At 62.1% G+C, this 27,999-nt stretch overlaps 1 protein-coding gene across 3 annotated transcripts; it reads left to right on the top strand.

Moving 5' to 3' along the window:
• The first annotated feature begins 51 nt into the window (after positions 1-51).
• Positions 52-13,107, top strand: ADAM8 (ADAM metallopeptidase domain 8). 3 transcript variants are annotated; one of them, XM_025396666.1, is made up of 23 exons: positions 52-270; positions 1,393-1,496; positions 2,619-2,695; positions 2,822-2,900; positions 3,013-3,089; positions 3,411-3,600; positions 3,835-3,897; positions 3,988-4,056; positions 4,462-4,631; positions 4,774-4,855; positions 5,093-5,241; positions 5,340-5,517; positions 5,753-5,842; positions 5,972-6,161; positions 6,237-6,306; positions 6,531-6,684; positions 7,039-7,116; positions 7,554-7,638; positions 8,200-8,311; positions 9,023-9,212; positions 9,697-9,762; positions 11,757-11,834; positions 12,295-13,107. In XM_025396666.1, the coding sequence occupies exons 1-23, from the start codon at positions 225-227 to the stop codon at positions 12,370-12,372; spliced, it is 2,475 nt and encodes an 824-aa protein (XP_025252451.1). In that variant the 5' UTR covers positions 52-224; the 3' UTR covers positions 12,373-13,107. The 3 variants fall into 3 exon arrangements, with proteins under 3 accessions (XP_025252451.1, XP_025252452.1, XP_025252454.1); XM_025396667.1 differs by lacking the exon at positions 8,200-8,311 and having other exon boundaries at positions 9,075-9,212; XM_025396669.1 differs by lacking the exons at positions 1,393-1,496; positions 7,039-7,116; positions 11,757-11,834 and having other exon boundaries at positions 145-270; positions 3,424-3,600.
• Positions 13,108-27,999: the final 14,892 nt, after the last annotated feature.

Genomic DNA, 27,999 nt, shown 5'->3' with positions numbered 1-27,999 from the left:
GATGTTGGATTGTTGGGGGAGGAGGTTGGATTGTTGGGGGAGGGGGAAGCGGACCCCGCCCCCAGGTGCCGCCCGCCCCGCCCCTCCCGCCGGCCGAGGGGCCCATTGGCTGCGGGGCGCCGGGGCGGGGCGCGGCGCGCGGAAAGGAGCCTCGGGCCGGGAGCGCAGGAACCAGACCGAGTCCCACGGGGCTGTCACCTCCGCCTCCGCGCCCCGACCCGGCCATGCGCGACCTCGGGCTCTGGCTGCTGTGCGCGATGGCGCTGCCTGGTGAGTGGCTCCAGGAAGCCGTCCCGGGCGCGGCAGCGGGGCAGGGTGGTTCTTCCCGCAGGAGGCGACGCGGGCCCCGAACCCCTGGTCTGCTCGCACCAGGCACCCTGCCCCGCTTCGGGCTGGTTCCTGGGAGCCAGGCGTCGGGTGCACAGTGGTCTCTGGGTGGATACACCTGGGCCGGGGAGGCCGGGGAGGCCGGAGAGAACCTTCAAAGGTGAACTGTGAGAGGGAAGCCCCGCCTCTGAGCTTGTTAGTGGGGTCGGGGCCAGGCCAGGCAGGACGGCTTCACCTGCTGCGGGAGGCGCCCTGGGTTCCTGGGATTCGCCTGTGGGGCTGCCCACCCCCACTATTTGGCCAGGGAGGGAAGGGAGGGCAGAGGAGCTGGGGCCTGGAGGGCAAGGGTGTGGGCCTGAGGGGACCCGTCTCCTGCCTGGGGGAGGACCGGGGGCTGCTGACCCTGGATCCCGCCCCTGCTTCTGGAGTGACTTGGGCTGGGGTGTGTGAGGGAGCTTCAGGCTGGAGGCCGGGATGCTTTTCCGCCAGTTTCCTGGGCAGATGGGGCCGGCTGCTCCCTCCCCTGCTGCCTCTGCAGGTTAGAATGCCGTCATGGAGACACGTCATGGAGACACGTCCATTAGGGTCCTGGGGTTGGTGGTCTCCGAAACTCTGCCCATTGCATGCTGGGTCCCTGCCCTCTGCTCTTGGAAACCAGGGAGTTTCCAGTACTTGGGAGGTGAACAGCCTCCGGGAGGCCCTTCCTGCTCCCCAGTTAGGGACAACCAGATGATCAGATGAATGGAGGAGGAGATGGAAACGGTCGGCCGCTGGGGGCCTCCTCCCATCTGAGACAGCCTGGAGGCCTGTGGTGTCGCTGGCACCCGCAGGGTCTCCGAGCACCGTGTGTGGGTGCTGCAGGACACAGGCCCACCGGCCCTGCCTGGGGGACTCCTGGGGTCTTTTAGGCACAGAACCCTCACTTGAGTCTTTGTTTCTGAGCTATCTGGCAATTTCCCCAGGGGAGGGTCAAGACCAGGAAGGGGCAGAATCTGAGGGCCCAGGACTCTGGGAAGGAAACCCCTTTCCCCCCAACCCGCTTGCTGCTGACACTCCCTCCCGCAGCGATCGTCCCCAGCCGGCCCTGGGCCCGCGTGGAGCGGTATGAGGTGGTGCTGCCACGGCGTCTGCCAGGACCCCGAGTCCGCCGAGCTCTGCCCTCCCACGTGGTGAGTCTAAGCTGGTCTGGGGGGTTCCTGACTGGCCCCTGAGCCCGTTTCTATGAAAGGAGCTTTAGCCTACGGGAAGTGGTGAGACCAGGTGGACATCTGGGGCCACCCTGTTCAGCTCCAGTCGCCTGGGGCCCATCTCCATTCCTCCCTCCAGCGCTGCCTGGGGGCTCAGGGCCTCACGGTTCCTTCAGGAACTCTATGCGCCCCCAGAAGGGAGCAGCGGTAGGTTGTGCTGGCCCCGGGCCCCTCCCCAGTTTCACTTGGCAAGGCTGATAAGCCAAATTCCTCTTTGAGAAGTGACGCTGGCTCACCGCAGAGTTGACACACCTTCCTGTGTGTGTGTGGGACCTGGCAGGGGTTCCCCGGGGCTAGGAACTGAGAGTGGCCCCCCTCCCCCACCGGGGCTGCCCAAGGGTGATTCCTGAAACCTGGATGGGTGGGTGTGCACACGTGTGCACTGCATGCACGCGTGTGCGTGTTTCCAGGGAGGGTGGCCCCGGCCCCAGCCCTGTCCTTCCTTCAGCATCCTGGGAACCTACCACCGACCTGCCCACTGCTCTGGGCTCTCATCACAGCTAAGGCTGTCCCAGGGCTCAGCAGGCCGCGTCCCAGCCTCCATATGGGGGCTGAAGATGCAGTAGTTGAGGAGGAGGCTCTGCAGGCACCACCAGGTCCGGCAGCTGCTGGGAGGGACGGGGCCTGGAGGCAGACAGCTGCCGCTGGAGGGGCCTGTGTGTGCCATCCCCACCGCCCACCTCCTTTGCTGCCTGGCTGAGGCTGTCTCTCCCCCACCTTGTGCTTTCTTGGGGAAGGGGCATTGTTGTTACCCATGTGTGGTCAGATGGGGAAACTGAGGCCTGGGAGGACCGAGGAGCACTGTGTCCTTCCTGTCCACCCAAGTGCTGGGCTCTGCCGGTCCCCTCCAGCACAGCCCCACCCCCACCCCCCACCTTCCACCCTCTACCCTGCCTGAGGCTGTGGACCCTCAAGGACGGAGCTTTGGCCTGGGGCTGGAGGCCGGCACCCCTTCCCCACCAGCTGAGCTTCTCTGGCCCCCAGGATTGAGGTGGGCCCAGCCCAGGCAGGCTGCTCACCCGGGACCCTTCCCTCCTCGCTCAGGGCCTGTACCCAGAGAGGGTGAGCTATGTCCTTGGGGCCACAGGGCACAACTTCACTCTGCACCTTCGGAAGAACAGGTGAGTGGGTCTCAGGTCACCCCCCTGCCTGGGCCTGGCTCCAGCACACTGGTGTCCTCGGCGTCCAGCCTCTGGGCCGGCCTCTGTACCGAGGGGCCCGAGGCAGCCACAGCACATCTTTTTCAGGGACCTGCTGGGCTCCGGCTACACGGAGACCTACACGGCTGCCAATGGGTCCGAGGTGACGGAGCAGCCGCGTGGGCAGGTGTGGGTCGGTCGAAGCAGCTGGGCGGGCAGAGATGGGTTGGGCGGCCCTCCCCGAGCCTGTGGGGCTGTGGGGGCTCAGCCTGTGGACCCCTCTCCTGCTTCCCCTGCAGGACCACTGCTTCTACCAGGGCCATGTGGAGGGGCACCCGGACTCAGCCGCCAGCCTCAGCACCTGTGCCGGCCTCAGGTGGGTGCAGCGGACGAACACCAGGGCTCCCGCGGGTGGAGAAGAAGGCCTAAGCCTGGGGCGGGGGGGGGGGAAGGGAGGCGGGGAGGTGCCTCCTCCTCACACTCAGGCCTTTGCTGTCGCACAGAGGGGTCTGCTCGGGGCACCCTGCCAAGCCCAAGAGGCTCACCCTCCTGTACCCTGGGGCCTGAAGTCACCTGTCGGGGGCTACGGGTGGCAGGGTAGGGGGAGCCGTGGGCAACAAACTAGAGCCTCTGGTCCTTCGGGGCAGGACCAGGCCACTCTGAAGCCCACGGCACACCCGGCTCCCGCTCCCCTCAGGGGTTTCTTCCAGGTGGGCTCAGACCTGCACCTGATCGAGCCCCTGGATGAAGGTGGAGAGGGTGGGCGGCACGCCGTGTACCAGGCTGAGCACCTCCTGCAGACAGCTGGGACCTGCGGGGTCAGTGACGACAGCCTGGGCAGCCTCCTGGGGCCCCGGACGGCAGCCGTCTTCAGGCCTCAGCCCGGGGTGAGCACCGTTATCTCCCGTGTTTGGCTGGTCCTGCCAGTGTCTGCTTGCCTGACCTGTGAGTCTCCCTGGCTCCCCATGCACTGGGTGCTGCCCACCGTCTGCAGCCTGCAGCAGGCCTGGCCACACTCCCTCAGCACTGGGCAGGGGCTGGACAGTGGCCCCAGGTCCCTGAGGGAGGGTCCAGGCCCTGGGGCTGGGAAGGCTGACTGGCTTCTTGTGGCTGTTCCCAAGGGCTCTCTGCCGTCCCGAGAGACGCGCTATGTGGAGCTCTATGTGGTCGCGGACAATGCAGAGGTGCGCTGGGGGCGGGGAAGATGGGAGAGCGGCCGGCGGAGGGTGGATGGGGGGTGTGTGGGCTCCAACCTGAGGGTCTCGTGTCCCCAGTTCCAGATGCTGGGGAGCGAAGCAGCCGTGCGCCATCGGGTGCTGGAGGTGGTGAACCACGTGGACAAGGTGGGCAGCAGTCCTGGCTGCAGAGGTGCTGACTGCAGAGGTGCCGGCTGCAGAGGTGCCGGCTGCAGAAGTCCTGGCTGCAGAGGTGCCGGCTGCAGAGGTGCCGGCTGCAGAAGTCCTGGCTGCAGAGGTGCCGGCTGCAGAGGTGCCGGCTGCAGAAGTCCTGGCTGCAGAGGTGCCGGCTGCAGAGGTCCTGGCTGCAGAGGTGCCGGCTGCAGAGGTGCCGGAGCCCCTGGCGGGAGGTGGGGGAGCGTTGCCATGGGATTCGTTCCACCTGCTCTGCCTCTGCCCCACACCTGTGCCTGGCCCCACCTCGCAGCGGGACAGGTGCAGCCTCTGCCCCCACCCTCCCTGCTGCACCTTCCGCCACCCCGCCTGACCCCCAGGACTCCACCATCTCTCCAGCTATATCAGAAACTCAACTTCCGTGTGGTCCTGGTGGGCCTGGAGATTTGGAATCGTCAGGACAGGTTCTACGTCAGCCCCGACCCCAATGTCACACTGGAGAACCTCCTGGCCTGGCAGGCACGGCGGCTGACACAGCGGCACCTGCAGGACAACGTGCAGCTCATCACGTGAGTTGGCGGAGTGGGCAGGGTGGGGAGGGCTGGGGAGGGAGGGTGGACAGGGTTGGGGTGGGAGGGAGAGCATGGCTGGGGTGGGAGGGAAGTGGGGAGGGAGCCATGTCCAGGGCATCTGTGTCACTCCCACTTTCAGGGGCGTCGACTTCACTGGGACCACCGTGGGGCTTGCCAGGGTGTCTGCCATGTGCTCCCACAGCTCAGGGGCTGTGAACCAGGTGAGGGGCTCTTGCCCAGGTTTGCCAGGCCAAGGCCAGAGCTGGCTAGGGAAGGGGAAGCCTTGGTTCAGGTCTCTGGAGCAGGCCACCTTCCCTCAGGCCAGGTTTAATGCCTGATTTTATGTTTTAAGGTGGTGTTGGCGGGAAGCTGTGCCAAGTCCTGGGCCCAGGTGGGGTGAGGGTGGCAGGTGTGGGGAGTTGGCCACATGGTTCCTGAAAGCACAGACCCTCCCACAGGACCACAGCCAGAACCCCGTGGGCGTGGCCTGCACCATGGCCCACGAGATGGGCCACAACCTGGGCATGGACCACGACGAGAACGTCCAGGGCTGCCGCTGCCGGGAACCCTCTGAGGCCGGCCGCTGCATTATGGCGGGCAGCATTGGGTGAGGCGGCTGGGCCTGGCAGAGCCAGGGTATGCTGGAGGTGCAAGGTGGGTGGGGAAGGGGCCCAGCCGCCTCCCTGACGAGTTGCTCCCCACCAGCTCCGCGTTCCCCAGGATGTTCAGTGACTGCAGCCAGGCCTACCTGGAGGGCTTTTTGGAGCGGCCACAGTCTGCCTGCCTTGCCAACGCCCCTGACCTCAGCCACCTGGTGGGCGGCCCTGTGTGCGGGAACCTGTTTGTAGAGCGTGGGGAGCAGTGCGACTGCGGCCCCCCCGAGGTGCGTCCACACCCCGCACCTGCTCCCGTCAGCATGGGGTGCCACGACCTCTGTCTCTTCAGGTCAGGGCGACCACTGCACGAACATGTGGAACTTGGGGCTCCATTGGTGTCCAAAGTGGTCACAGGGAGGGAGTGGCTGCAGGGCACCCCAGTGGTCAGGGGAGGCGGCCAGTCCGCCCTGGAGCCTGTCCCGGCCCCAGTGCAGCCTGCCAAGGCCTTTGCCGTCGCCCCAGGACTGCCGGAACCGCTGCTGCAACTCTACCACCTGCCAGCTGGCTGAGGGGGCCCAGTGTGCGCACGGTACCTGCTGCCAGGAGTGCAGGGTGAGTGCAGCCTCCCGCCGGGGACCCCCAGAGCCCATGGCTGGCAGGTGGGAGGGGACCCTGGGGCGCCAGGGACCAGGCAGCTTGCATGGGCCTGTCCCCACGGTGAGCTCTTCTCTGCTGGGCCAGGTGAAGCCAGCTGGTGAGCCGTGCCGTCCCAAGAAGGACACATGTGACCTCGAGGAGTTCTGTGACGGCCGGCACCCTGAGTGCCCAGAAGACGCCTTCCAGGAGAACGGCACGCCCTGCTTCGGGGGCTACTGCTACAACGGGACCTGCCCCACACTGACCCAGCAGTGCCAGGCCTTCTGGGGGCCAGGTGAAGTAGGCACAGAGCTGACCTGGCAGGGTGGCTGCAGGCTTTGCCAGGGCTAACCCGCTCCTGGTCCCGCAGGTGGGCGGGCTGCCGAGGAGTCCTGCTTCTCCTATGACATCCTACCAGGCTGCAAGACCAGCTGGTACAGGTGAGCTTCTGAGACCAGATTCCCCTGGGCCCAGGACATGTGATGTTCCCACAGCAGGCTCAGCCCCAGAAGGTCCTCCACAAAGGAGTCCTGTTCCCATGAGGGTCTGCCCTGGGCCCGTGGACCCAGGCTCAAGCACACTGTGTTGTGGGAGGGAGGTGGGTCACTGTGGCCCCCCAGCATGGGCCTGGGCAAGCCGGCCCACGACCTGCCTCTGTCCACAGGGCTGACATGTGTGGCGTTCTGCAGTGCAAGGGCGGGCAGCATCCCCCGGGGCGCACCAGCTGCATCCTGAACCATGTGTGCCACGCACTCACCACAGAGGATGGCACTGCCTATGAGCTAGTGCCCGAGGGCACCCGGTGTGGACCAGAGAAGGTAAGTCCCTGGCTCAGAGGCCGCGCCACCCCCCCGGCCACCGGGCATGTGCCCCACCTGCAGATGCGTTTCTGGCTTGGCAGCTGCTTGAGGCTGTGGGAACAGAGTTCTCTCTGCACTTCTGGTAGAGACTGAAAGGTTGCTGGGGGATGGGGAGGGACATGGTTCTCAGTTCATCTGATGGCCATCGCCGGCTGCCACGTGCCCCAGGAGGGCCATTTCCTAGGGGCTCCAGGGGTAGGCAGCCAGCAGATGGGCTGAAGCACAGCCACCCTGGACGTGGTGACCACAGCCCACCCCCAGCTTACCCCACGGTTTCAAGGGACACTGGCTGAGAGACGCCTCCTACCCCAGGTTTGCTGGAAACAACGTTGCCAGGACTTACACGTTTACAGATCCAGAAACTGCTCCGCCCAGTGCCACAGCCACGGGGTATGTGTGGCCCCTCGGGACAGTGCCACAGCCACGGGGTGTGTGTGGCCCCTCGGGACAGTGCCACAGCCACGGGGTGTGTGTGGCCTCTCGGGACAGTGCCACAACCACGGGGTATGTGTGGCCCCTGCACAGAGGCTGCCACTCTGAGGGAGCCTGAGGCTGGGGGAGCCCGGCATGTCCTATCCCTGGGGGTCTCAGTGGAGCCCATCTCAGGGCTGAGGCCCGGCCTGGGTGGCCTCCGCGGATGGAACCTGCATGGTCACCGGGCAGTGGTCAGGGGCTACTTGGAGAGGCCTCGCCGTTGGCACACGCGGGCGGGTACCCAGGGGCCCTCAGGGTTGAGGCTGGCCCGGGGCCCTCATGCTGGAGGCGCAGCCCCCACGGCCCCTTGGGGTCCATGCCAGGATTGGCCCTGAGCCCAGCCGTCCCCACAGGTGTGCAACCACAAGCAGGAGTGCCACTGCCACGCGGGCTGGGCCCCGCCCTACTGCGCGAAGCTGCTGACCGAGGTGCATGCAGGTAGGCTTCCCTGGCCAGCATGGGTAGGGCTGGGGTCCAAGCTCAGAGGGCCCGAATGGAGCCCAGGCAGAAGCTGCGGGCCCGGGAAGCTGGTGGCGTTCACAGTGCCGGTTTGCTACCACAGGCATCGACGCACAGGTCTAGGCAGAGCCTGTCTGCCCCCAGGCTGATATGAGGAGGGGAGAGCCCTGTCCCAGAGTGGGGGCAGTGGCCGAGGGCAGGGCACGGTGGTGAGCTGAGACTCCAGTGTCCTCAGCCTGTGTCTTCCAGCCCCTCCTGAGCCCACAGCCCTGAGGCCACCCAGCATTTCCTCCTTGGTGGCCACTGAGCACGTGGCTGTCCAGAGCATCAGGCCTCAAAGGCACAGCTGTGCCCACAGCACTGTGGCCCAGGGCCACCCTGCCAAGCTCTCCAACCCATCACTGGAGAGCTGGGAGTCCCGGTGTAACGTACTGGGTCCTCCCTGAGGGGTCCACAGGGCACGGCCTATGGGTGCTGAGAAAGGCTGTGTCTCTGGGAACCTCCCCGGCCCCTGCCTGAGGTTGTGCGTGCGTCCCACAGCATCCGGGAGCCTCCCTGTCATCGTGGCGGTGGTTCTGGTGCTCCTGGCAGTTGTGGTCACCCTGGCAGGCATCATCGTCTACCGCAAAGCCCGGAGCCGCATCCTGAGCAGGTGAGGGCGGCGGGGGCCTGTGACGGAGGGCGGCGGGGGCCGTGGCGGAGGGCGGCGGGGGCCGTGACGGAGGGCGGCGGGGGCCGTGGCGGAGGGCGGCGGGGGCTGTGACGGAGGGTGGTAAGTGCTTCCTGTGCTCGGCTGCAGGGAAATGTCCCTGCTGCTGGAGGAAGGGCACCCAGCATGGGCCCACATGGGCGACACGGACACCCAGGCTCCTCCATGCCCTGACGTCGTGACGCCCCCAGCCTGAGCTGAGTTTGAAGGGCCTTCCTGGCTCCACTGGGCTGGTGCTGCTCTGGACTCTGCCATCCCCCGAGGCTAGGGCAGGGGATGGTTTTGGTGGCAGGTTGGGCTTGGAGCAAATCCAGGGAGGCCCGGTGGGGCCCCCACACCGTGGCCCAGCCCCATGAGCACCCCACCAGTTCCCTGCTGAGCCCCACGCAGCGGGAGACCCCCACGGTGCAGGACACACTGGCCCCACAGCCTGCAAGCATCTCCCGCCCACCTGACTAGGGCCCCCAGGACATGGAGGGGTGTCCCTGCCTCTTCAGGGTCCGCCCCGTCTCCTGGGCCTGTCTGTCTCTCATGGCTGTGACCTCTCACCCTGCAGCCTCTCAGGGGTGGGCTGGAGCTGGGAGGGACAGACAGGGTGTGGTGCTAGGGCCCCGTGGCCGGACACTGACCACGTGCCCTGTGCTTCCTCCCCAGGAATGCGACTCCCAAGACCACCACGGGGCTCTCCAACCCCCTGTTTCACCAGGCTGCCAGCCGCATGCCGGCCAAGCAGGGGGCTCCGGCCCCAACCAGGGGCCCCCAAGAGCAGGTCCCCACCACCCACGCAGGCCAGCCCGCCAGACACCTGGCCTCCTCGGTGGCTCTGAAGAGGCCACCCCCTGCTGTAAGCACCACCCCTGGCGGGTTCATGAGGCTGAAAGCAGAGTCCAGGCCCCGTCCTGTGACCCCAAGTGCAGCCCGAGGCCAGCAGAGCCCTTTCATTAACTTCATACATGGGCTGGCAGTGGCCCCGAGGCCCAGAGCAGCTGCTGTGGTCATCCTGCTGGCAACACTGAGGCTTTGGGAGTGGGTGCTTCCTGGACCCCTTTGAGCCATGACAGAATCTGAGCTTGAACTTAAACTTGGGGCTCGCAGGCCAGGGAAGCTTCCTGGACTCAGCAGAGCCCGTCTGAGGAGTGTCGAGAGGCAGATGCTCTCCGGCCCGCAGCTCGGGGTCACACCGCTGAGGGGAGGAGTGGGGTGGGGCTGCACAGACCCCTCCGGCACACACAAGAGGCAGGAACCTCGGATCCGGGAGCTGGGGGTGCTGGAGGGGCACGGGGTAGGGTCCCAGCTCTGACCCAGGCTCTCGGCCCTATCTCCCCCAGCCTCCGGCCACTGTGTCCAGGCCACCCTTCCCAGTTCCTGTCTATGCCCAGCAGGCACCAAAGCAGGTAAGCCGAGGTGATTGGGCAGCCAAGCCGTCTGAGGGTGTCCAGGCCTTCCTGATGGGATTGGGGTCTGTGCACTTGCACTTTGGAAGTGTGGCCAGCAGTGTTTTCAGGGTCCCTCAGCTTCGGTTTGTCCCGTTCTTTCCTCGTGTGGATGAGGGCTGTGCACTGCTGGCAGGGGCAGCACTGGACACACCCTTCCCAGGACGCAGCCCAGGCCTGGCCCCACGTGCAGCTTCGGTCACGGGTGATGTTGACAGGGCGCCGAGTTGGAGCAGCGTCCACAGATTTTTCCTTAGAAATCCCCTGTCTTCTTTTTATAGTTAGCAGATGCCTCGGGGAGATACCTTGAGACTCTTTGAACCTTAAACTTGGACCCACCAGTTTTGGCGTCCATTGGTGAACATTGGCTGCAACAGTTGTTCCGCACTGTTTGCGTAATAGTGATTTTCTTTTTTTTTTTTTTCTTTTTTTGAGACGGAGTGTCGCTCTGTCGCCCAGGCTGGAGTGCAGTGGTACAATCTCAGCTCACTGCAAGCTCCGTCTCTCAGGTTCACGCCATTCTCCTGCCTCAGCCTCCCAATGTAGCTGAGACTACAGGCTCCTGCCGCCATGCCCAGCTAAATTTATATATATATATATATATATACACACACACATATATATATATATATATTTTTTTTTTTTTAGTAGAGACGGAGTTTCACTGTGTTAGCCAAGATGGTCTTGATCTCCTGACCTCGTAATCTGCCTGCCTTGGCCTCCCAGAGTGCTGGGGTTACAGACGTGAGCCACCGCACCCAGCCCTAATAGTGATTTTTCTATTTCTCTCTTCCTTTTTAACTTTTTATTTGAGCTAACTTTGGACTTACATGTGAGTTGCAGAAATAGTCCTAGAAGGGGTCTGGACAGGCAAAATGGGGGCCTGGAGGGGGCGGAGAAATTTCTGGCCAAGGAAGTGATGGTCACCAGGCATGGAGGGAGATGGGGCAGAGGCTACAGCAGGAACCACGCGTGGCGGGAGATGGGGCAGAGGCTGCAGCAGGAGCCAGGCGTGGCGGGAGATGGGGCAGAGGCTGCAGCAGGAGCCAGGCGTGGTGGGAGATGGGGCAGAGGCTGCAGCAGAACTATGCAGGAGGGAAGTCACTCACTCTTCACTTGCATCGGCCTCCCCTGGCTGCTCAGTGGGGTCCTTTGGAAACTGCTGAAAATTGCAAATGCTCAGCCCACCCAGGCTCCGTGCGACACAGCCAGGAGTGAGCTCCACAGCTCTGTGTGGTGGACTTCCAGCCTCCCTACCCTGGGAAAGCTGACATGCAAAGAAACACGTGTTTTAGTAGTTAATTATTGGCCTTTGAGCTTCCAAAACCCCACATTCTGGCAGTTTAAGAGCTCTTCAGGCCAGGCGCATTGGCTCACGCCTGTAATCCCAGCACTTGGGAGGCTGGGGCGGGAGGATCACTTGAGCCCAGGAGTTCAAGACCAGCCTGGGCAACATAGGGAGACCCCATCTCTACAAAAAATAAAAAATTAGCTGGATGTGGTGGCTTGTGCCTGTAGTCCCAGCTACTCAGGAGGCTGAGGCAGGAGGATTGCTTGAACCCAGGAAGAGAGGCTGCAGTAAGCCAAAATCATGCCTCTGCACTCCAGCCTGGGTGACAGAGGGAGATCCTGACTCAAAAAAAAAAAAAAAAAAGGAAAAAAGTTCTTCAAGGATAATATGGGGGTTGGGTAGGGGATGTGGAAGGTGTGGCCGGAGCTGGACTGGGCAGATGGGCCCCGGATGGCGTTCGGCCACTGACGGGCTTTATTCTGTGGGCGGTGGTGGCCAGGAGGGTTTTTCTGTAGCGGGCTCAGTGGCGGTGGAGCCTGCAGGCCCCTGGGGGGCAGAGCGAGGCCTGTGGGGAGCTTCATTCCGGATCCAGGAAAGGTGATGTCCAGGTTAGGGCCGGGACTGCCTGGGGCACCCATGTCAGCTGTGTCTGTTTCCCTCCCAGGTCATCAAGCCGACATTCGCGCCCCCAGCACCCCCAGTCAAACCCGGGGCTGGTGCAACCAAGCCTGGTCCAGCTGAGGTGAGGCCCCAGCACACACCAGGCGGAGTCCACTGTGGGATGGACGGCATATGGCCTCCCCACAGGGCTGATGGTGGCACTGCTTTGGAGCGGTGGAGTTTTCTCCTAATTATCTGTGGATAAACTTGGTGACTGTCTGAAAGAAAAGGGAAGGGCATCGGCGGTGGGTGTACTGTGACGTCTGTGCTGCGATCAGGGGGCTTCTCAGCAGACGCTGACCCCGGCTGTCAAGGTGCCTGACTTTCCCCCAGTGACCGAAGGGAAGGACGTCTGTCCCTCCGTGCGCCGTATCTACTGCGGCTGCCACACTTGCCATCGTGTGGATGGGCTATGTTGTTGTTGGATGAACCAAGAATCCACATTTTAAGAAATGTTAAAGGAAGTAAAATTGAGTTGTACCCTTTATATGCCTTTTATAGCAGGTAGTTTTTCAACACCATTTATCTTTTCCTCCTTCCAGAGTGCTGTTGGCCCAAAGGTTGCCCTGAAGCCCCCCATCCAGAGGAAGCAAGGGGCTGGAGCTCCCACTGCACCCTAGGGAGGCACCTGTGCCTGTGTGGAAATTTGGAGAAGTTGCAGCGGAAAACCATGCCTTCCAGCATTCCAGGGTCCAGCTAGCGCCACTGGGCTCCGGACCCTGACTTTGCAGGCTCAGCTGCTGTTCTGACCTCAGGAATGCATCCACCTGAGAGGCTCCTGCTCTCAGGCCCTCAGCCACTCCCTTCTCCCCGCCTTGGCCCCGCGTAGCCCCAGCTGTCTGCAGGCACCAGGCTGGGATGAGCTGTGTGCCTGTGGGTGCATGCGTGTGTATGTGTCTCCAGGTGGCCACTGGTCTCCCCCTGTGTTCAGGAGGCCACATACACAGCCCCTTCCGGCCACACCTGCCCCAGCTCTGGGGCCTGCTGAGCGGCTGCCCTGGGTACCCGGTTCCAGGCGGCACAGATGTGGGGTATCCCCAGAAAGACTCCATCCCAGGACCACGTTCCCCTGGCTGCCCTTCGAGAGGGTGTCAGGGAGCGGACTGCACCCCAAGCTCCCGACTGCAAGTCCCCTGATCGTGGGGCCTGTTTCCCATGGGATTCAAGAGGGACAGCCCCAGCTTCGTGTCTGTTTAAGCTTAGGAAGCGCCTTTAGGGAAAGGGCTGCTTGGGAGAGTCAGCTGTCTTGTCTGGTTTTCTTGAGACCGCAGATGTGTGTTCAGCAGGGCTGAAAGCTTTTATTCTTTAATAATGAGAAATGTATATTTTACTAATAAATTATTGACCGAGTTCTGCAGATGCTTGTTGGATCAGCGGGTAAGGGTGGTGGGTTTCAGTTCACGAAATACAAGGGTCGGCGCTTGGTAAAATGTTCTCCCTGGGTTTCTCAGGCCCTCCCCAGCGGAACTAAGCAGTCCCGCCCCTCCCGCGGGCAGACGAGCCGATCCCGGAACCCGCGCCCGAGGCGACTTCGCTACGACGCACGGAGGGGCCCGCGCTGCCCCCGCCCCGCCCCGCCCCGCCCCGTCTCCCGGCAACGGCCGCGCCCCGCCCATTCCGCCCCGTCTCCCGGCAACGGCCGCGCCCCGCCCATTCCGTCTCGTCTCCCGGCAACGGCCCCGCCTCTTCCGGCCCCATCCCCTAGTCCGGGCCGCGTCCCCGCACGTCACCCGCCATGCTGGGCTCGCACCCAGCCGCGCGCGGCCTCCACGCCTGGCTGAACGCGCTCCCGCTCAGCCACCCACGCGCCGCCTGGCCCGGGACCTCAGCGGCGACGGTGGGCGCGCGTCCGCGAAGTCGTGGAGTCCGAGGGGCCCCCGCGACCTGGGCCTGCGCCCTCGGCCCAGGAGAAGCGGCGAATGGCCCGCGGCGCCCTCCCGACCGCTCGCTGACCTCCCCAGAGTCTGGGGCTGCGAACCCCGCTTCGCCTTTGCTGCATCGGACTCAGCCTTTCGGATCTGTAGGATCCGGGACTCCAGTGACCGACCACAGGGCAGGGCTCGCAGCCCACACGCGCCGCAGTACCCAGCCCGATGCGCACGTTCCCTGTGGGCACCCCTGGGAGCGTCCCCTGGTGCCAGGCTGGCGCGCTGGCCTCTGAGGAGGTGGCTTCTGCTCTAGGCACCTGGGCAGCACGTCTGAGTGGGCGCCCACGGGGCGGAGGCTGTTAGACGCATCTGGTGCTGCACCGAGGAGGCCTGACATTGGCCATCGACGTCCCCCCAGCCTGTGGCCAAGCCCCTACCCCCATGGGTGCTGCCTCCGGGTGGTTCCTCCGACGAGAGCCCTGAGCTGATAGCGCCCATTCGTCTCGCAGGCCTGCCAAGCCTCCAGCTTCCTTCAGCACGAAGAATGAGAGCGTTCCGGAGGGGACAGGCCACTGTACTTGCAGGAGTGGGTCCCTGTCTCTCAAGCCCTCCAACCGCCATACCTCCCTCCCTCCCCGTCTCCCCAGCCTCCATCGGCCACCCCATTTCCTCGACAGTTGGATTCAAGGCTGGTGTCGGCCTTGTAGTGGGGACCCAGCCACCAGGCGCCAGAGCAGCCAGACCCCGGGGTCCAGCAGCTACTGGAGGACAAGGAGCAGGCGCTGTCCTTTCCGCAGGAGACAGGGTACAGGCGACCTGGCGCCCTTGTTGCCTGGACACCCTGTGGCCGAAGGACTGGGAAACAGAGGGCCTGTGCCGAGCCTTGCAGAGAGGGCATGGCCTTCGTTTGCTCCAGCCCTCCCCAAAATGTAGACATTTGCTGAGTACCTATGGGCACCAGCTCTTATCACCTGGGGGTGCTGGCTGGCAAGTCTGCTGGCTGCCCTCCAGCCAGAGCCGAGCCCCTTCTGGCATCCCCAAATGCACAGAAGACAGCCAGAGAGGCAGGGTCCTGGGCAGCACCTTCCCAGCCCGAAACTCCACACGAGCACTTAGATATGCAGTGCACACCTGGCTCTCTGCACACACCTGGTTCTCAACAGATACCTGGCTCTCCTTGCACACCTGGCTCTCAGTGCACACGCAGTTCTGCAGTGCACACCTGGTTCTCTGGATACCTAGTTCTCAGTGCACACCTGACTCCTCAATGCACACCTGGTTCTCAGCGTATACCCAGCTCTGTGGTGTAAACCAGGCTTGACAGGCTCTGTGGGCCCACGCCTGCCTCTGCAGGTGCACACCTGGCTCTTTGACCAGGAGTCTCCAGTTTTCCTGCATGCAGGAAGCCCCTTGCCATACCTGCCTCCCCCAGCTCCAGCCATCAGGACCCTTAAGGGATGCTGGATGGGAGCCCTGGCTCCACACAGACGTTCACTCTAGGCCTGCTGGGCAGTGCACGGCCGCATCGGGAAGAAGCCCTCTCACCCCAGGCACCTGCCTCGGGCACGGTGGCCACAGGAGAGGGCTGCTGACTGCCTCCTAAACCTTCCCACACTGGAAGCACAGTCCCAGCCAGTCTCCAGCAGCAAACAACGTGACTTCCACTGGATTTGGAAAACCTGAGCTCCCTCAAATGACGTTTCCGGGAAGCCCAGGAGTGACAGCCACCTATGGACAGAGCTGGGTGGCAAGGGGCAGGCCAGCACTCAGTAGACCCAGCCGGACCAGGGCCCCCTTGTGGACTGAACGCCACTCGCTGGTCATCCCCACGGCGTCCCTTGCTCAGAGACAAACTCCAAAGGGCAGGGTGGCCTCAGCCTTCATGTGAGGAGCACGGCCCCGGGTGCTGGGCCTCTGCCAGAGGACACTGGAGGTGCCTGCTCTTCACGGCCCAGGCCACTCACTGCCCCTGCCGGGGGTCCTTGCTGACTCCTCCAGGGCACCCATCTGACCCCGTTCTGTGCAACAGCTAAGCCAGGGCACTCCGTGGAGTCTCCTTAAACTGCAGCCTGAGCTGCTTTCCCTCTGGTGTCATAATGCAGCTGTGATTCCCGCTGCCACACGTGGGCCATGGAGGCGGTGGCTGGGAAGTCAGCAGCTTCACTTCTGGCACCACTTCCTCTCTGTCAGGCTGCGGTCAATCTGAAGCCACAAAATGACATCACTTTCCTGCCTCCTCCAGAAAACAGCTCATCCAGATCTGAGCACCCACTCACGAACTGTGAGATGATATCATTTCCGAGAGCCCCTTTGACCCCGAGACCCTTGGTCACAGCCTGCACACCTGCCCCACACACTCTGTCCTGCGTCCTGGGCCCCTGTCTTGAGGTTCTGCCCTCCCCGGTGCCCTTGAGCCAAGGGCTCAGTCCCCTGCAGGGTCTCAGGAAGGAACTTCAGGGCCACAAACCTCAGGAGGGTTTCAAAGCCGCCTCCTGAGGCGAAGGCAGCTGAAAGCAGCCGCTTCCCCCTGAGTCAGAAGGCAAGGCCCCTCCCCCTGCATGGACGGCCACTGCACGGCCCCCTCCACCCAGTGTCCCTGCAGTGCACAGGCTGAGAGGGCGGCTTCCCAAAGACTGGCCCGGTCAGGTGTGGTCAGCTACTCGGGGCCGCCTGTTCCCAGACCCCTTCTGGAAGCCAGGCCAGGGCTGCCTCTAGGAAGGGGCCATTCCCAGAGAGCAGCCCCTCCGTGCCACAGTGGGCTGGGGAGGGGCCACGGTGGGTGCCAGCCCCCAGGGTCCGCCACTTCCCCACTGTCAGGGGGACTCTTGGTCCTGGATCTGGAGTCCGGGTCATGCTGGGTTATGAAGGTGGCGGCTCAAGCAGTGCTCCTGGAATCAGGAGACTCAGGTTTCCCAGCCACTGCAGTGACCCCTCAGAGACAGGGCTCCCACAGCACAGATTTCAGCAGGTCCTGCAGCTGGGGCTGGGCAGGAAGTGCTGGGGAAGGGCCTGGCTAAGAAGCCCGAGCCAGCCCAGGCCCAGGCAACTTCCGTCGGGAGCTGTGGCAGCGCCAGACCCCGCTCTGCCACCCTGGGTGGTGACAGCACAGGCCACCGCTCAGCTCCAGGTGCCCCCACATGCTCATGCACACACAAACAGGGCTGCCTGCCACCTGCGAGGAGCCTGCTCTCTCCGGGCACCCAAAAGCAGGCGCCAGGCCAGAGACACACCACGGTCAGAAAGGCAGGCATCAGGAGCCAGCAGGCGCTTGGTGCCTGGAGGCCACAGCCCAGACACCCACAGGCAGGGCCGGCTCACCCTCAGGAAGACAGGAGGCGCTCGGCAGGGTTCCTGGGGTGACCAGGGCCCTGGCGGCCTGAGGCTGGTGGAGCATGTTGAAGCCAGGAACCCTCTCAAGGGAGTGTGGATTCCATCCTGGCTGGAGGAGAGGTTGTCAGGGCAGGGCTGGCCCTTGGGAGGTGCCACAACCCCTGTGCAGGGTACCCCAACTGGGGAGAAGCCACCAGGCCACGCTGGAGTGGGAGCCAGGCACTCAGCACCAGGTCCCCACAGCATCTGCTGTGCCCACCCCTGTAGGGTGCTGAATCCTGGCCCCTCCCAGCTCTGGGTGAGTGGTGGGCAGGCGCTGCTTCTCTCCATCCTCACCTGGCCTTGCCCTTGGCCAGCAAAGACCCCAGAGGGGAATGAGACCTTTGGGAGCTCCCTGGAATCAGGGGTTCTGAGTGCTTGTGCTGGAACCTTGGGCGGCCAAGACGCCACTTGACTTCCAAGTCCTGTCCTCCAGCGCCTGCACCTGGTCCTCTCCCTGCCCACGCGGCCAGCTAGAAAGCGTGCGCCCTCCAGTGGGAAGGAGAGCAAGGAGTAAAACGTCCGGCCAGGGAGTGGGGAAGGTCAGGAAATTAGGAGGAATGTCGGGCGGCCGCAGAGATGTAGGAGCACAGGCCCCAGGGTGGGGGGTGGGGAGCCGTGAGGGGCCTGGAGGGAGCAGGGCAGGTGGAGAGGAGCTGTCCCAGGTGGAACTGGCAGGAAAAGCCCGAGGCCTCCCAGAAGGAGCCGGTTTTTAGAATTCCAGGACTCGGGAGGACACCGCAGGACGGGGGCTCCCTTCGGGGCGGTCAGCGTGTTTCTCAGCGGGACGGTGGATGTGGGTGCCCCTCACGTCACCTGGCGTTTATTTTTGCATGTGTGAAATATAACAACAATTTTAAAGAGAAAACACCCTAGGGTGCACACACGTTGTAAAAATGGGAACGGATGGTCCGAAACTCGCTGCTGAGTGATGTGCTGTCATGAAATTTACTTCAAAAACTTTCCCTCACACAAAGTACGATCTTGGGTAGATGAAGGAGAAAAAAAGTAAAAATGAATTTTAAAAATCTATTAAAGCTGCTTCTTCTTTTTTCTTTTTTTTTTTTTGAGACAGAGTCTTGCTCTGTCGCCCAGGCTGGAGTGCGGTGGCGCGATCTCAGCTCACTGCAAGCTCCGCCTCCCGGGTTCACGCCATTCTCCTGCCTCAGCCTCCCGAGTAGCTGGGACTACAGGCACCGCCACCTTGCCCGGCTAATTTTTGTATTTTAGTAGAGACGGGGATTCACCGTGTTGGCTAGGCTGCTCTCAAACTCCTGACCTCAGGTGATCCACCCACCTCAGCCTCCCAAAGTGCTGGGATTATAGGCGTAAGCCACTGGCTTACTTAATGCCTGGCATAATTCTTTTCATTTTTTGTAGCAATGGGGTCTCACCATGTTGCCCAGGCTGGTCTTGAACTCCTGGGCTCAAGCAATCCTGCCTCAGCCTCCCACAGTGCTGGGATTACAGGAGTGAGCCAGTGCGTCCGGCCACAAAGCTTCTTTAGATCAAGCTGTAAATAACTTCAAATAGTAAATCAGCAGAGCAGAGACAACTGACTGAAATTATTAGCAATGAAAGCACAAAGGAATAAGCAGGGGAGAGGGGAGCTGGTGTGGAGTCCAGGCTCAGAGCACCCCACAAGTGTGCAGGAACTGGGCTGGACAGGAACTGGCATGATCCACAGTGATTGCCTTTGGTGGCAAAGCTTTCTTTTCTGCAGTGCTGGCAATTCTCCGTCATAACAATGTATCGTTTTACCCGCAGGAATAAGTGGAAACGATGGCTGTTTAAAGCTTGCTGGAGAGAGGCAGCGGCAAAGCTCTGCTGCTCCTTCTGCCCATATTTCTGGAGCCTGTTTACAGTTGTATCCTCGCCTCTCACAGACTCTGAGAAGGACAGATATGTTTAAAGTATAGATATAACTTCCTCGAAGAACCACTGAAGGCTGAGCGCTGCGGCTGACGCCTGTAAGCCCAGCAATTTGAGAGGCCGAGGCAGGCGGATCACCTGAGCTCAGGAGTTCAAGACCAGCCTGGGCATCATAGCAAAATCCCGTCTCTACAAAAATTACAAAAATTGGCCTGGCGTGGTGCCTGTAGTCCCACCTACTTGGGAGGCTGAGGTGGGAGGATCGCTGGAGCCTGGGAGGTCGAGGCTGCAGTGAGTCGAGACTGCACCATTGTACTCCAGCCTGGGCCACAGACCCTGAAATAAAAGCTGTGGACGTGGCTGAATCATGTGCACTGCTGACCCCCCCAGCGTGGGGGCCTCACCCCACCATCCACGTGACGCCCTCACCAGGAAAAACAGAACCACCTGACCAGGGAGGGTTGACGGGGGTGTCCAGAGGCCAGAGTGCCCCGGCAGGGTGGCCCCCTCCCCATCTGTCCCTGGGGGTCTTTGTCTCCTTCTGTGCCGAACTCCATCCTCCAACAGCTCCCCGTGGCTGCCCGAGCAGGGGTGGCGGGGTGTCAAGGAGGGTGGGCGGTGGGACCACGGGGCAGAGGGGCTGTGCATCCTGGGCAGTCCCACCCTCACCCTGGGTGGCCACCAAGCAGTGCCGGCAGCTGGACCTGGGTGCAGAGTGTGGAGCCAAGTTCACCTGCCTTCTTGTGGCTCCCAGAGGAACAGACAGACACCCAACCGAGGCCAAGAATGCACAGAGACTCAACTGAGGACAAGAACGCACAGAGACCCAACCGAGGCCAGCCTAACTGGGGCTGCTGAGTGTCGGCCCCGGCATCGGCTCAGGGCACCAAGGACCCAAGGAGGCTGAGCAGGGGCCGCAGCCGCTTATCGGGGGTTGGAGGTGGAAGGGCCCTCCTCAGCCTGGGGGAGCTCAGCCCTGTCCTCAGTGAGAAAGACCCCCGTCCCCCAGGAGTGGACGGCAGTGACCGCACAGGGGCCTGAGACCCGGGGCTAGGACCTGGGCTCAGTGTGGGGTCCAGACCCAGGTGGTAGAGAAAGGGGTAGGCTCTGCAAGTGAGTGTGTGCATGTAGTATGCTGTGTGTGTGGGTGTGTGTGTGTGTAGTGCTGTACACATCATGTGATGTGTATATGTGTGTGGTATGTGGGATAGGTACATATGTGGTGTGTACATGTGTGGGGTGTGTATATATATGTGGTGTGTACATGTGTGGTGTGTGGGGTGTGTATATATGTGTGGCATGTACGTGTGGTGTGTGTGTTGGGTGGTACGTGTGCACGTGAGACAGAGGGGGTCCAGCCCGGTGGCCCCAGCTCCTGGCCAGGTGCTCCCAGGGAGGGGACAGAGGCTCCGGACAAGGCAGCTTTGGCCCCTTCCGCCTGCTGTGGCCTTGGAGGGCAGAGGAAAGTTCTCATGCCCAGCGAGTCCTCCTGATATGTGGGTGTGCACAGGAGAGGAGAAAGAAAATATCAAGAAGCCGTGATTATCTCCTCTGAGGGAGTCACAGACACGCAGCCTTGAAACGCCGGCCCTGAGCTTGGGGCAGGGCTCTCCCAGGGCCAGGGGTTAACTCTTTGCCTCCCTCTCCCACCAGGGGCTGGGGGCTGCCTACGGTGGCTCAGCTGAGCCCCCAGCCCACCAGCCCCTTGAGACCATCCCAGACCCTGCCAGGGACCATGCGGTGATCAGCCTCTGGGCACAGGCCCGGCCCTCCATCTCCCATACAGCCGGCCTGGAGCACAGATCCCAGGGCCTGGCCCCCGAGGGGACATCCCATGGGGGCCCAGGGCCTCAGGAGCCTCAGGGCCCGGCCACTTGGCTGCACTGCCCTCCACACATGACGTGGGGCAACCCCACCAGGCTTCAGGTCTCACGCTGACCTGGATCCCGGGAGCCCCCTGAAGACAGACGAACGGACCTGGGGTCTTGTCACTGCTCCAAGCTCATGTCCTCTCCATAAACTGGGGGTGGGGCCACCAGATGCAGCAAGTAAAAGTTCAAGACACACAGTTAATTCAAATGTTAGCTAAACAATGAAAACTTACAGTGTAAATGCGTCCTAAATATTTCATGGGACATATTTATCCTAAGAAATGGTCCATGTTCATCCGAGACGCAGGTCTGACTCTGTGCCCCATGTTATTCCGGCCAGGGCATCCCGGGGTCAGCCGACCACCGCAGAGCAGGCAACCCCACGGCTCCGCCGCACAGCCCCAAGTTTTATTTCTATTTTATTTATTTTGTGTGGAATGAACAGTCTCAAGTGTACAAGCCCAGGGTTCTGGCAAATGCGCCGGCATGTAACCAGCTCCTCCTCAGGCCACAGAACATTCTGCTCGGGGCCTTGTCAGCCCCTGTGGTTTGGCCTGCTTTGGGGAGGCCCGAGACCCTGTGTGTCTGCTGCTTTCATGCACAGTCGTCATGATTTTTTATCCATTTCTCTGTGGATGAAGGGGACTTGGGGACTTGGAGTGGTTCCTATTTGAAGACCTTCTTCTTCTCTCTTTTTTTTAATACAGAGTTTTGCTCTTGTTGGCCAGACTGGAGTGCAATGGCGTGATCCCAGCTCACTGCAACCTCTGCCTCCCAGTTTCGAGCGATTCTCCTGCCCCAGCCTCCTGAGTAGCTGGGATTACAGGGGCCCACCACCACGCCTGGCTAATTTTGTGTTTTTGGTAGAGACGGGACTTCTCCATATTGGTCAGGCTGTCAGGCTGGTCTCGAACTCCCACCCTCAGGTGATCTGCCCGCCTCAGCCTCCCAAAGTGCTGGGATTACAGGCATGAGCCACTGTGCCCGGCCATAATTTTTGTGCTTTCAGTAGAGTCGGGGTTTCATTATGTTGGCCAGGCTGGTCTCGAACTCTTGACCTCAGGTGATCCACCCTCCTCAGCCTCCCAGAGTGCTGGAATTATAGGCATGAGCCTTTCCCGGCTTTTTTTTTTTTTTTTTTTTTTAAAGACAGGGTCTCGCTGTCACACAGGCTGGAGTGCAGTGGCACCATCACAGCTCATGCACCCTCAAACTCCTGGGTCAGGTGATCCTCCTGCTTTAGCATCTCGAGTAGCTAGGACCACAGGTGCATCCACCACACACACCTGGTTTATTTTTAAATTTTTTGTAGAGACAAGGTCTCACCATGTTTCCCAGGCTGGTCTCAAACTCTTGGGCTCAGTTGATCCTCCTGCCTCGGACTCGCAAAGTGTTGGGATTACAGGCATGAGCCACCCACCGAACCCGGCCCAGAATATTCTTACTGAAGTCTTTCTGGGGATGGATGATTTCATTCCTCTTTGCAAATGCTTAGGAGTGGAACTGACAGGTCATACGGTGGACACAGGTTTCATTTGGAAGACTCTGCCCATCTCCCAGGGAACTCTACTATTTCCAGCACCTCCTTTGACAGGTGGGGAAACTGAGTCTAGGAGCGGTCAGCTTTGCTCTAGGCCTCGGCTGCTTCTCTAGGGTAGCCACTGACATTGCCCGGCCTGCAACTCAGGGGTCAGTGGGGTCAGCACATAACCTGAGTGTCAGCACATAACCCCTGACTCCCGGGACAGTGGCCTTGGGGGCTGGGGGCTGCAGGGCAGGGTCAGGAGCAGGGCGGGCTGGGGTGCAGGGAGGGATGGGGTGCTAGGCCAGGACAGGGTGCAGGGAGGGTCGGGCAGGGGTGCAGGGCGGGCCGGGGTGCAGGGCAGGCTGGGTTGCAGAGCGGGGCAGGGTGGGGTGCAGGGCGGGACAGGGTGGGATGAGGTGCTGGGCTGCTGGGCAGGGTGGGGCCCAGCCTCAGGCTGTGGCCAGTGTAGACTGAGGTCTCCACGTGCCATGCAGGGGGAGCAGGCCACCCTCTTTGGGAACTTCAGCAGGGAGAGTACACCAAGGGTTAACAGTGGGCTGCCTTTGGCCAGAGACAGCTGCAGGGATACCCCCGCTACCCGCCCTCCACCAGGCCCCACAAGGAATGGAATGGAGGGAGTGGAGCCGCCTGAAGGCCACCCGTTATCACCGCCAGCTCTGTGCCAAGCACGTCCGCCAGACCCACAAGATCCTTTCTGTCTCTGGTGGAGGGAGGGAGGGCGGGAGGCCAGTGTGTTTGGTGTGGAGGGGCTGCTGTTGGGGTCTGAGGTGCCAGGGAGTGTCTGGACCCAGCAGCAGGGCCCCTGCCCGGGAGGCCATCCTGACCCTGCAGATGTGAGAAGGACCAGGACACCGTCCCCGGCTGGTGCTGGCCGGACTGCTGGGGCCTTCTTGGGGTGGGTGGTACAGCAGGAGGCCCCGGGATGGTGGGAAGGATGCCCGGGTTGGGGGGTCCTCTGCTTTCAGGCCTTTCCACCCCTTGCTCCTGCAAAACCCCAGCAGGAGGTCCCCAGGATAGGTGGGAGCCAGGCTGTGCGGCCTCCAGTGGGTGAGGTGGGGCCGCCCCCACGGACCCCGTGCTCCTGCTCAGACTGGGTTTCACTCAAAGCACTGGGGAGCCACAGGGAGCTCAGAACGGGGGCAGGTGTGGGGCGCCCCTGTGGGGAAGCCTGGGGTCCACCTGTGGGTTCTCCCTTGGCCCTCAGGGGTTGGGGTTTACCCTGAGTCCCTCCCTTCACCTCACAGAATCCCCCAAGGAGTCTCAGGACCTCCAGGGCTCGTAGCCAGGATGACCAGGCGGCACTGAAACCTGGTGCCTTGGCAGCCTGCCCCTCTGATCAGTTCCACCTGGTAGCCCGAGCCCAAGACAGCATCCAGCACCTCACTGCCTGGCCACAGCCTTCCGTGGGTCCCTGAGGCCTAGGGGGAAACGGGGGGGTCTGGGCCCCCACACAGTTGTCACCTCAGCTCCCAGGCTCCAGCCAATGGGGCAGCAGGAAGAGAGGCCCTGGGCTCCTCCACCTGCCGAGGCAGCAGCGGGGCGACCGTCCTCACACCTGTGCGCAAGTCCGACCCTCCGGTCCCTGGATGCCCCTTTAAACCTGTGCGGATGTTTAAAGTGCTTTCTCGTCAGCAGCTGTGGGTTTATAATCCAGAAAAAAGTTAGGAAAACAAAGTGAAGAACTGGACGATGCCCTAGCATAGCCCAGGGCCTTCCTGCTGTCTCTGTCTCTCTGTGTGTGTCTCTCTGTCTCCCCACTGCCTCTGTCTCTCTGTTTGTCTCCTTGTCTCTGTGTCTTTGTCTCTCGGTCTCTGTCTCCCCACTGTCTCTATCCATCTCTGTCCATGTCTCTCTCTCTTTGTCTCTCTGTGTCTGTTTGTGTCTCTCTGTCTCCCCACTGTCTCTGTCCCTGTCCCTCTATGTCTGTGTCTCTCTGTGTGTGTTTGTCTCTGTCTCTGTCTGTGTCTCTCTTTGTCTCTGTCTCTCTCCGTCTCTGTCTCTCTCTGTGTCTCTCTCTGTCTCTGTGTATGTTGGTCTCTCTGTCTCTGCCTCTGTCTCTGTGTGTCTCTCTGTCTCTCTCTTTGTGTCTGTCTCTCTGTCTGTCTCTGTCTGTGTCTCTCTGTGTGTGTGTTGGTCTCTCTGTCTCTGCCTCTGTCTCTCTGTGTGTCTCTTTGTCTCTGTCTCTCTGTGTTGGGTTCTCTGTCTCTGCGTCTCTGTCTCTCTGTCTCTCTCTGTGTCTGTCTCTGTGTCTCTGTGTGTGTTGGTCTCTCTGTCTCTGCCTCTGTGTCTCTGTGTGTGTGTCTCTGTCTCTGTCTCTCTGGCCCTCTATGTCTCTCTCTGGGTCTGCTGGTCTCTCTGTCTCTGTGTCTCTGTGTGTGTTGGTCTCTGTCTCTGCCTCTGTGTCTCTGTGTGTGTCTCTCTGTCTCTGTCTCTGTCTCTCTGGCCCTCTATGTCTGTGTCTCTCTGTGTCTCTCTCTGAGTCTGCTGGTCTCTCTGTCTCTCTCTCTGCCTCTCTCCTCCTTCCCTCTTGCAGAACCGAGGCCAGGAGCCCAGAGTCAGGGTTGGCCCTGTGTGTTTCCCGAAGCCCTGCTGGGCAGCTGTAAACGGGAAGGGCTGAAGCCAGGTGGAGGCTCAGGATGGGGGGCTCTGCAGGGGCCTTTTGGGCCCAGGCCCCGGAAGTGTGATGCTGGGGCTTTCTGGGTAAGGTTCTAGGTGTCCGGAGGAGTGGGGCCCCTCCCCTGCTAGCGCCCTCAAGGACCCTTCCTCGGATCTGCGGACCTCATGGAGGTGGGGGACCATGGGTGTGTGTGAGTGTGGGTGAGCCTGAGTGTGTGAATTGTGTGTGTGTGTGAGTGTGGATGTGAGCGTGCCTGCAGGAGTGAGTGTGGGTGAGCCTGAGTGTGTGAATTGTGTGTGAGTGTGAGTGTGAGTGCAGATGTGAATGTGCCTGCAGGAGTGAGTGTGATGAGTCTGAGTGTGTGAGTGTGAGTGTGAGTTCGGATGTGAGTGTGCCTGCAGGAGTGTGTGTGATGAGTCTGAGTGTGTTTGTGTGAATTGTGTGTGTGAGTGTGAGTTCGGATGTGAGTGTGCCTGCAGGAGTGAGTGTGGTGAGCCTGAGTGTGAGCATGTGTGTGTCTGAGCTCCACGTTCCCTCCTTCCCCAGAAGGCAGCCCTCAGGTGGATGGGAGCCCAGCAGCCCCCCGGTGCCCACTCTGGGCCTCGGTGTGGGAGCCCAGCCCTGAGCAAGGCCTGTCCGCAGCCCCGTGCCCCACCAGGAGGGCTTGTGACCGACTGCTGTGCTCACTCCCACCCCTCGGTGGCCATCGCTGGTCGTGAGAATCACCATGTGCCTGCAGGTCAACAGTTTGCACAAGGTGGGGGCAGAGGCTACTCCCGCGGGGGGTCTGCAGAGCGGTCTGGCAGGCAGCTGGGTCACCATCCGTCGTCCATCGTCCCCCTGGTCCCTATGGCTCCTCCTGCCCAGCAGGGCCCACGCGTCCTTCCCCAGACGGGGGTCTTGGCCACCTCAGGGGCCATCAGGAGGGCGCTGGACAGTCTTGCAGCCCCACCTGGCCCCTGTGCCCCCCTGTGCCCCTACCCCACCGCGGGCTCTGGCTTTGTCCACTCAGGTGACAGGAGATTCTCGCGCACAACAGCCAAGCCCTGCCGCACCTGGGGGTGTGTGGGCTCATTGTGTGCGTGTCTCTCTGTGTGTGTCTGTGTGTGTCTCTGTGTACATCTGTGCCTGCGTCTGTCTCTGTGTCTGCGTCTACGTGTGTGTGTCTGTGTGTCTACATGTCTGTGTCTCTATGTGTGTCTGTGTGTCTACGTGTGTGTATGTGCCTACATGTCTGTGTCTCTGTGTCTGTGTGTGTCTACGTGTGTCTGTGGGGGTCTCTGTGTGTCTCTGCCACATGTGGGTGCTGCGTGGGGTCAGTTCTGAGACTCTGGCCCTACAGATCACAAGGGCTGGAGCCAGGCGCCTACATGGGCCTGCCCAGCGACATTGAGTCTCCTCGAGGACATGGTCACTGCAGAGGCCTTCGAGGCCTCAGCCTTGCTCCTTCGCCAGCCTCCACTTGCCTACATCCTGGGGAGAGGCCACTGGCTGGGGTTCAGAAGCCCCGTCCCCTGGCCTCCTGTGGGCAGCCCTGGGCCTCTTCCAGAGGCCTTGTGTCCTAGACCTGCGGGAGTTCTGCTGCCTGCCTGGGCCCCTCGGGGGGAGGCTCCCTGGCCCTAGGAGAGGGTGTCTGCTGGCCTGTGTGGTCTCTGTGTGGGCAGCTGTGGGTCTGGCCAGCTGTCCCTGAGGGGCCCTCTCTCTCCGACCCTGCACTCTTGTCCCCAAGGCTGCAGAGCCTGGCGCCTCTCCACGTGCTTGGGGGCTCTGTGGCCTGGGGAAGGCTCTGGGCCTCACTGTGTGGACCAGCGTCCGCCTGGTGCTGGGAATCCTCAGGGAGCCCCAGCTGTGGAGGCCGCCCCAGGCCAAGCAGGGCCACCTGCGCTGGGGTGGGGTCTGGTTCTTAGTGGCTGGGACAGTGTTGGGCGCGCTGGCTGGGGGTTCTGAGAGCCCTGTGAGCCAGGAGGCTGCGGTGTAGACTGCTTATTGCTGAGCCGGGCAGGCCCAGGAGGGAGAGGTGGCCCCTTCCCTGGACAAGCAATTCTTGCTCACGTGTGCTTTCCAGGCCCTTGACGCAAGCAGAAGCGCATGGGGAGATAAGGGCTGGAGGAGGGCGTGTGGACAGGCTGGCCCCGTCCCAGCTCCCGGGCCAGCAGCCCCCAGCCCCCGGCCCCCGGCCCTTGCCGCCCGCCCACCGGGCCCTGCCTCAGCACTCTTCCCACAGCAGGTCTTTGTGCCCCAATCTGGCAGGTGCGGGGGTGGGACGGGGTCCTTGGCGTGGAGCAGCCCTCTGGCTGCATGTGACAGTGGCGGCCAAGGTCTCCCCTGTGCATAAATGTGGACCTCGCTGGGCAGCAGCAGAACTCCAGGCTCAGAGAGTTCTCCACGCTCCTCCGGCTCAGAGAGTTCTCCACTGTTCCTCCGGCTCAGAGTTCTCCACTGCTCCTCCCAGGCTCACGAGGCTCACAGGCTACCCAACGCCAGCGGCCCAGGAGGCTGGACCACAGGTAAGATGAGGCCCAAGTCCTGCCTCTGGGAACTGGGCCCTGCCTTGGCTCTGCCCTCCTTACTCCCACAGGATCTTGGTGCCCACCAGGCCTCGGTCCCGACTTCTCCCGCTGCCCGGCACGAGACCTTCCCCCAGGACAGCCATCTCCTGGTGCTGAAGAGCTGGCCCTTCGCAGAGCTGCCCGCAGAACCGCCCGCCGTTCCTTTTTCCTATGCATATACTTCTTTGAGGGTCTGGCCTAAAGAGGTATAGGGCATGGGAAAATGGGGCGGTCGGGTCCTCCCCAGTGGCACTTGCGTCTTGACTCGGGACTCCGCCTGCTTCCTCTCTCCTGGGCCGGGGGGCCCCGGGGCTTTGGTCCCCACGTCCTTGGGGTAGAAAGGGGCCAAATATTCCAGAACAAGGAAAGCGTGGATGTGAGCTTTTGTGTGGGTCCGGGAAGTGTCTGGGGAGGAAGTGGTCCAGGCCTCTGCAGCCCCCCAGACTGGGACCCAGGCTGCAGAGAGCAGGGCTGGAGCTGGGCGGGCTGGGAGCCAGGCTGCAGAGAGCAAGGCTGGAGCTGGGCGGTGCCCCGTGGCCCGTCTGACCAGAGATG

This window comes from Theropithecus gelada, chromosome 9 (assembly GCF_003255815.1).
Source record: "Theropithecus gelada isolate Dixy chromosome 9, Tgel_1.0, whole genome shotgun sequence".
NCBI classification, from domain to species: Eukaryota; Metazoa; Chordata; class Mammalia; order Primates; family Cercopithecidae; genus Theropithecus; species Theropithecus gelada.
The sequence above is the reverse complement of the archived record's forward strand: the minus strand, read 5'-3'. Positions and strand labels throughout refer to the sequence as shown.

Excerpts from the sequence above, each read along its gene's own strand:
- ADAM8 (XM_025396666.1), top strand. The coding sequence starts at position 225 with ATGCGCGACCTCGGGCTCTGGCTGCTGTGCGCGATGGCGCTGCCTG. Across the intron at positions 4,856-5,092 it reads GCTCAGGGGCTGTGAACCAG|GACCACAGCCAGAACCCCGT; the intron begins GTGAGGGGCTCT and ends ACCCTCCCACAG. Across the intron at positions 5,242-5,339 it reads ATTATGGCGGGCAGCATTGG|CTCCGCGTTCCCCAGGATGT; the intron begins GTGAGGCGGCTG and ends GCTCCCCACCAG.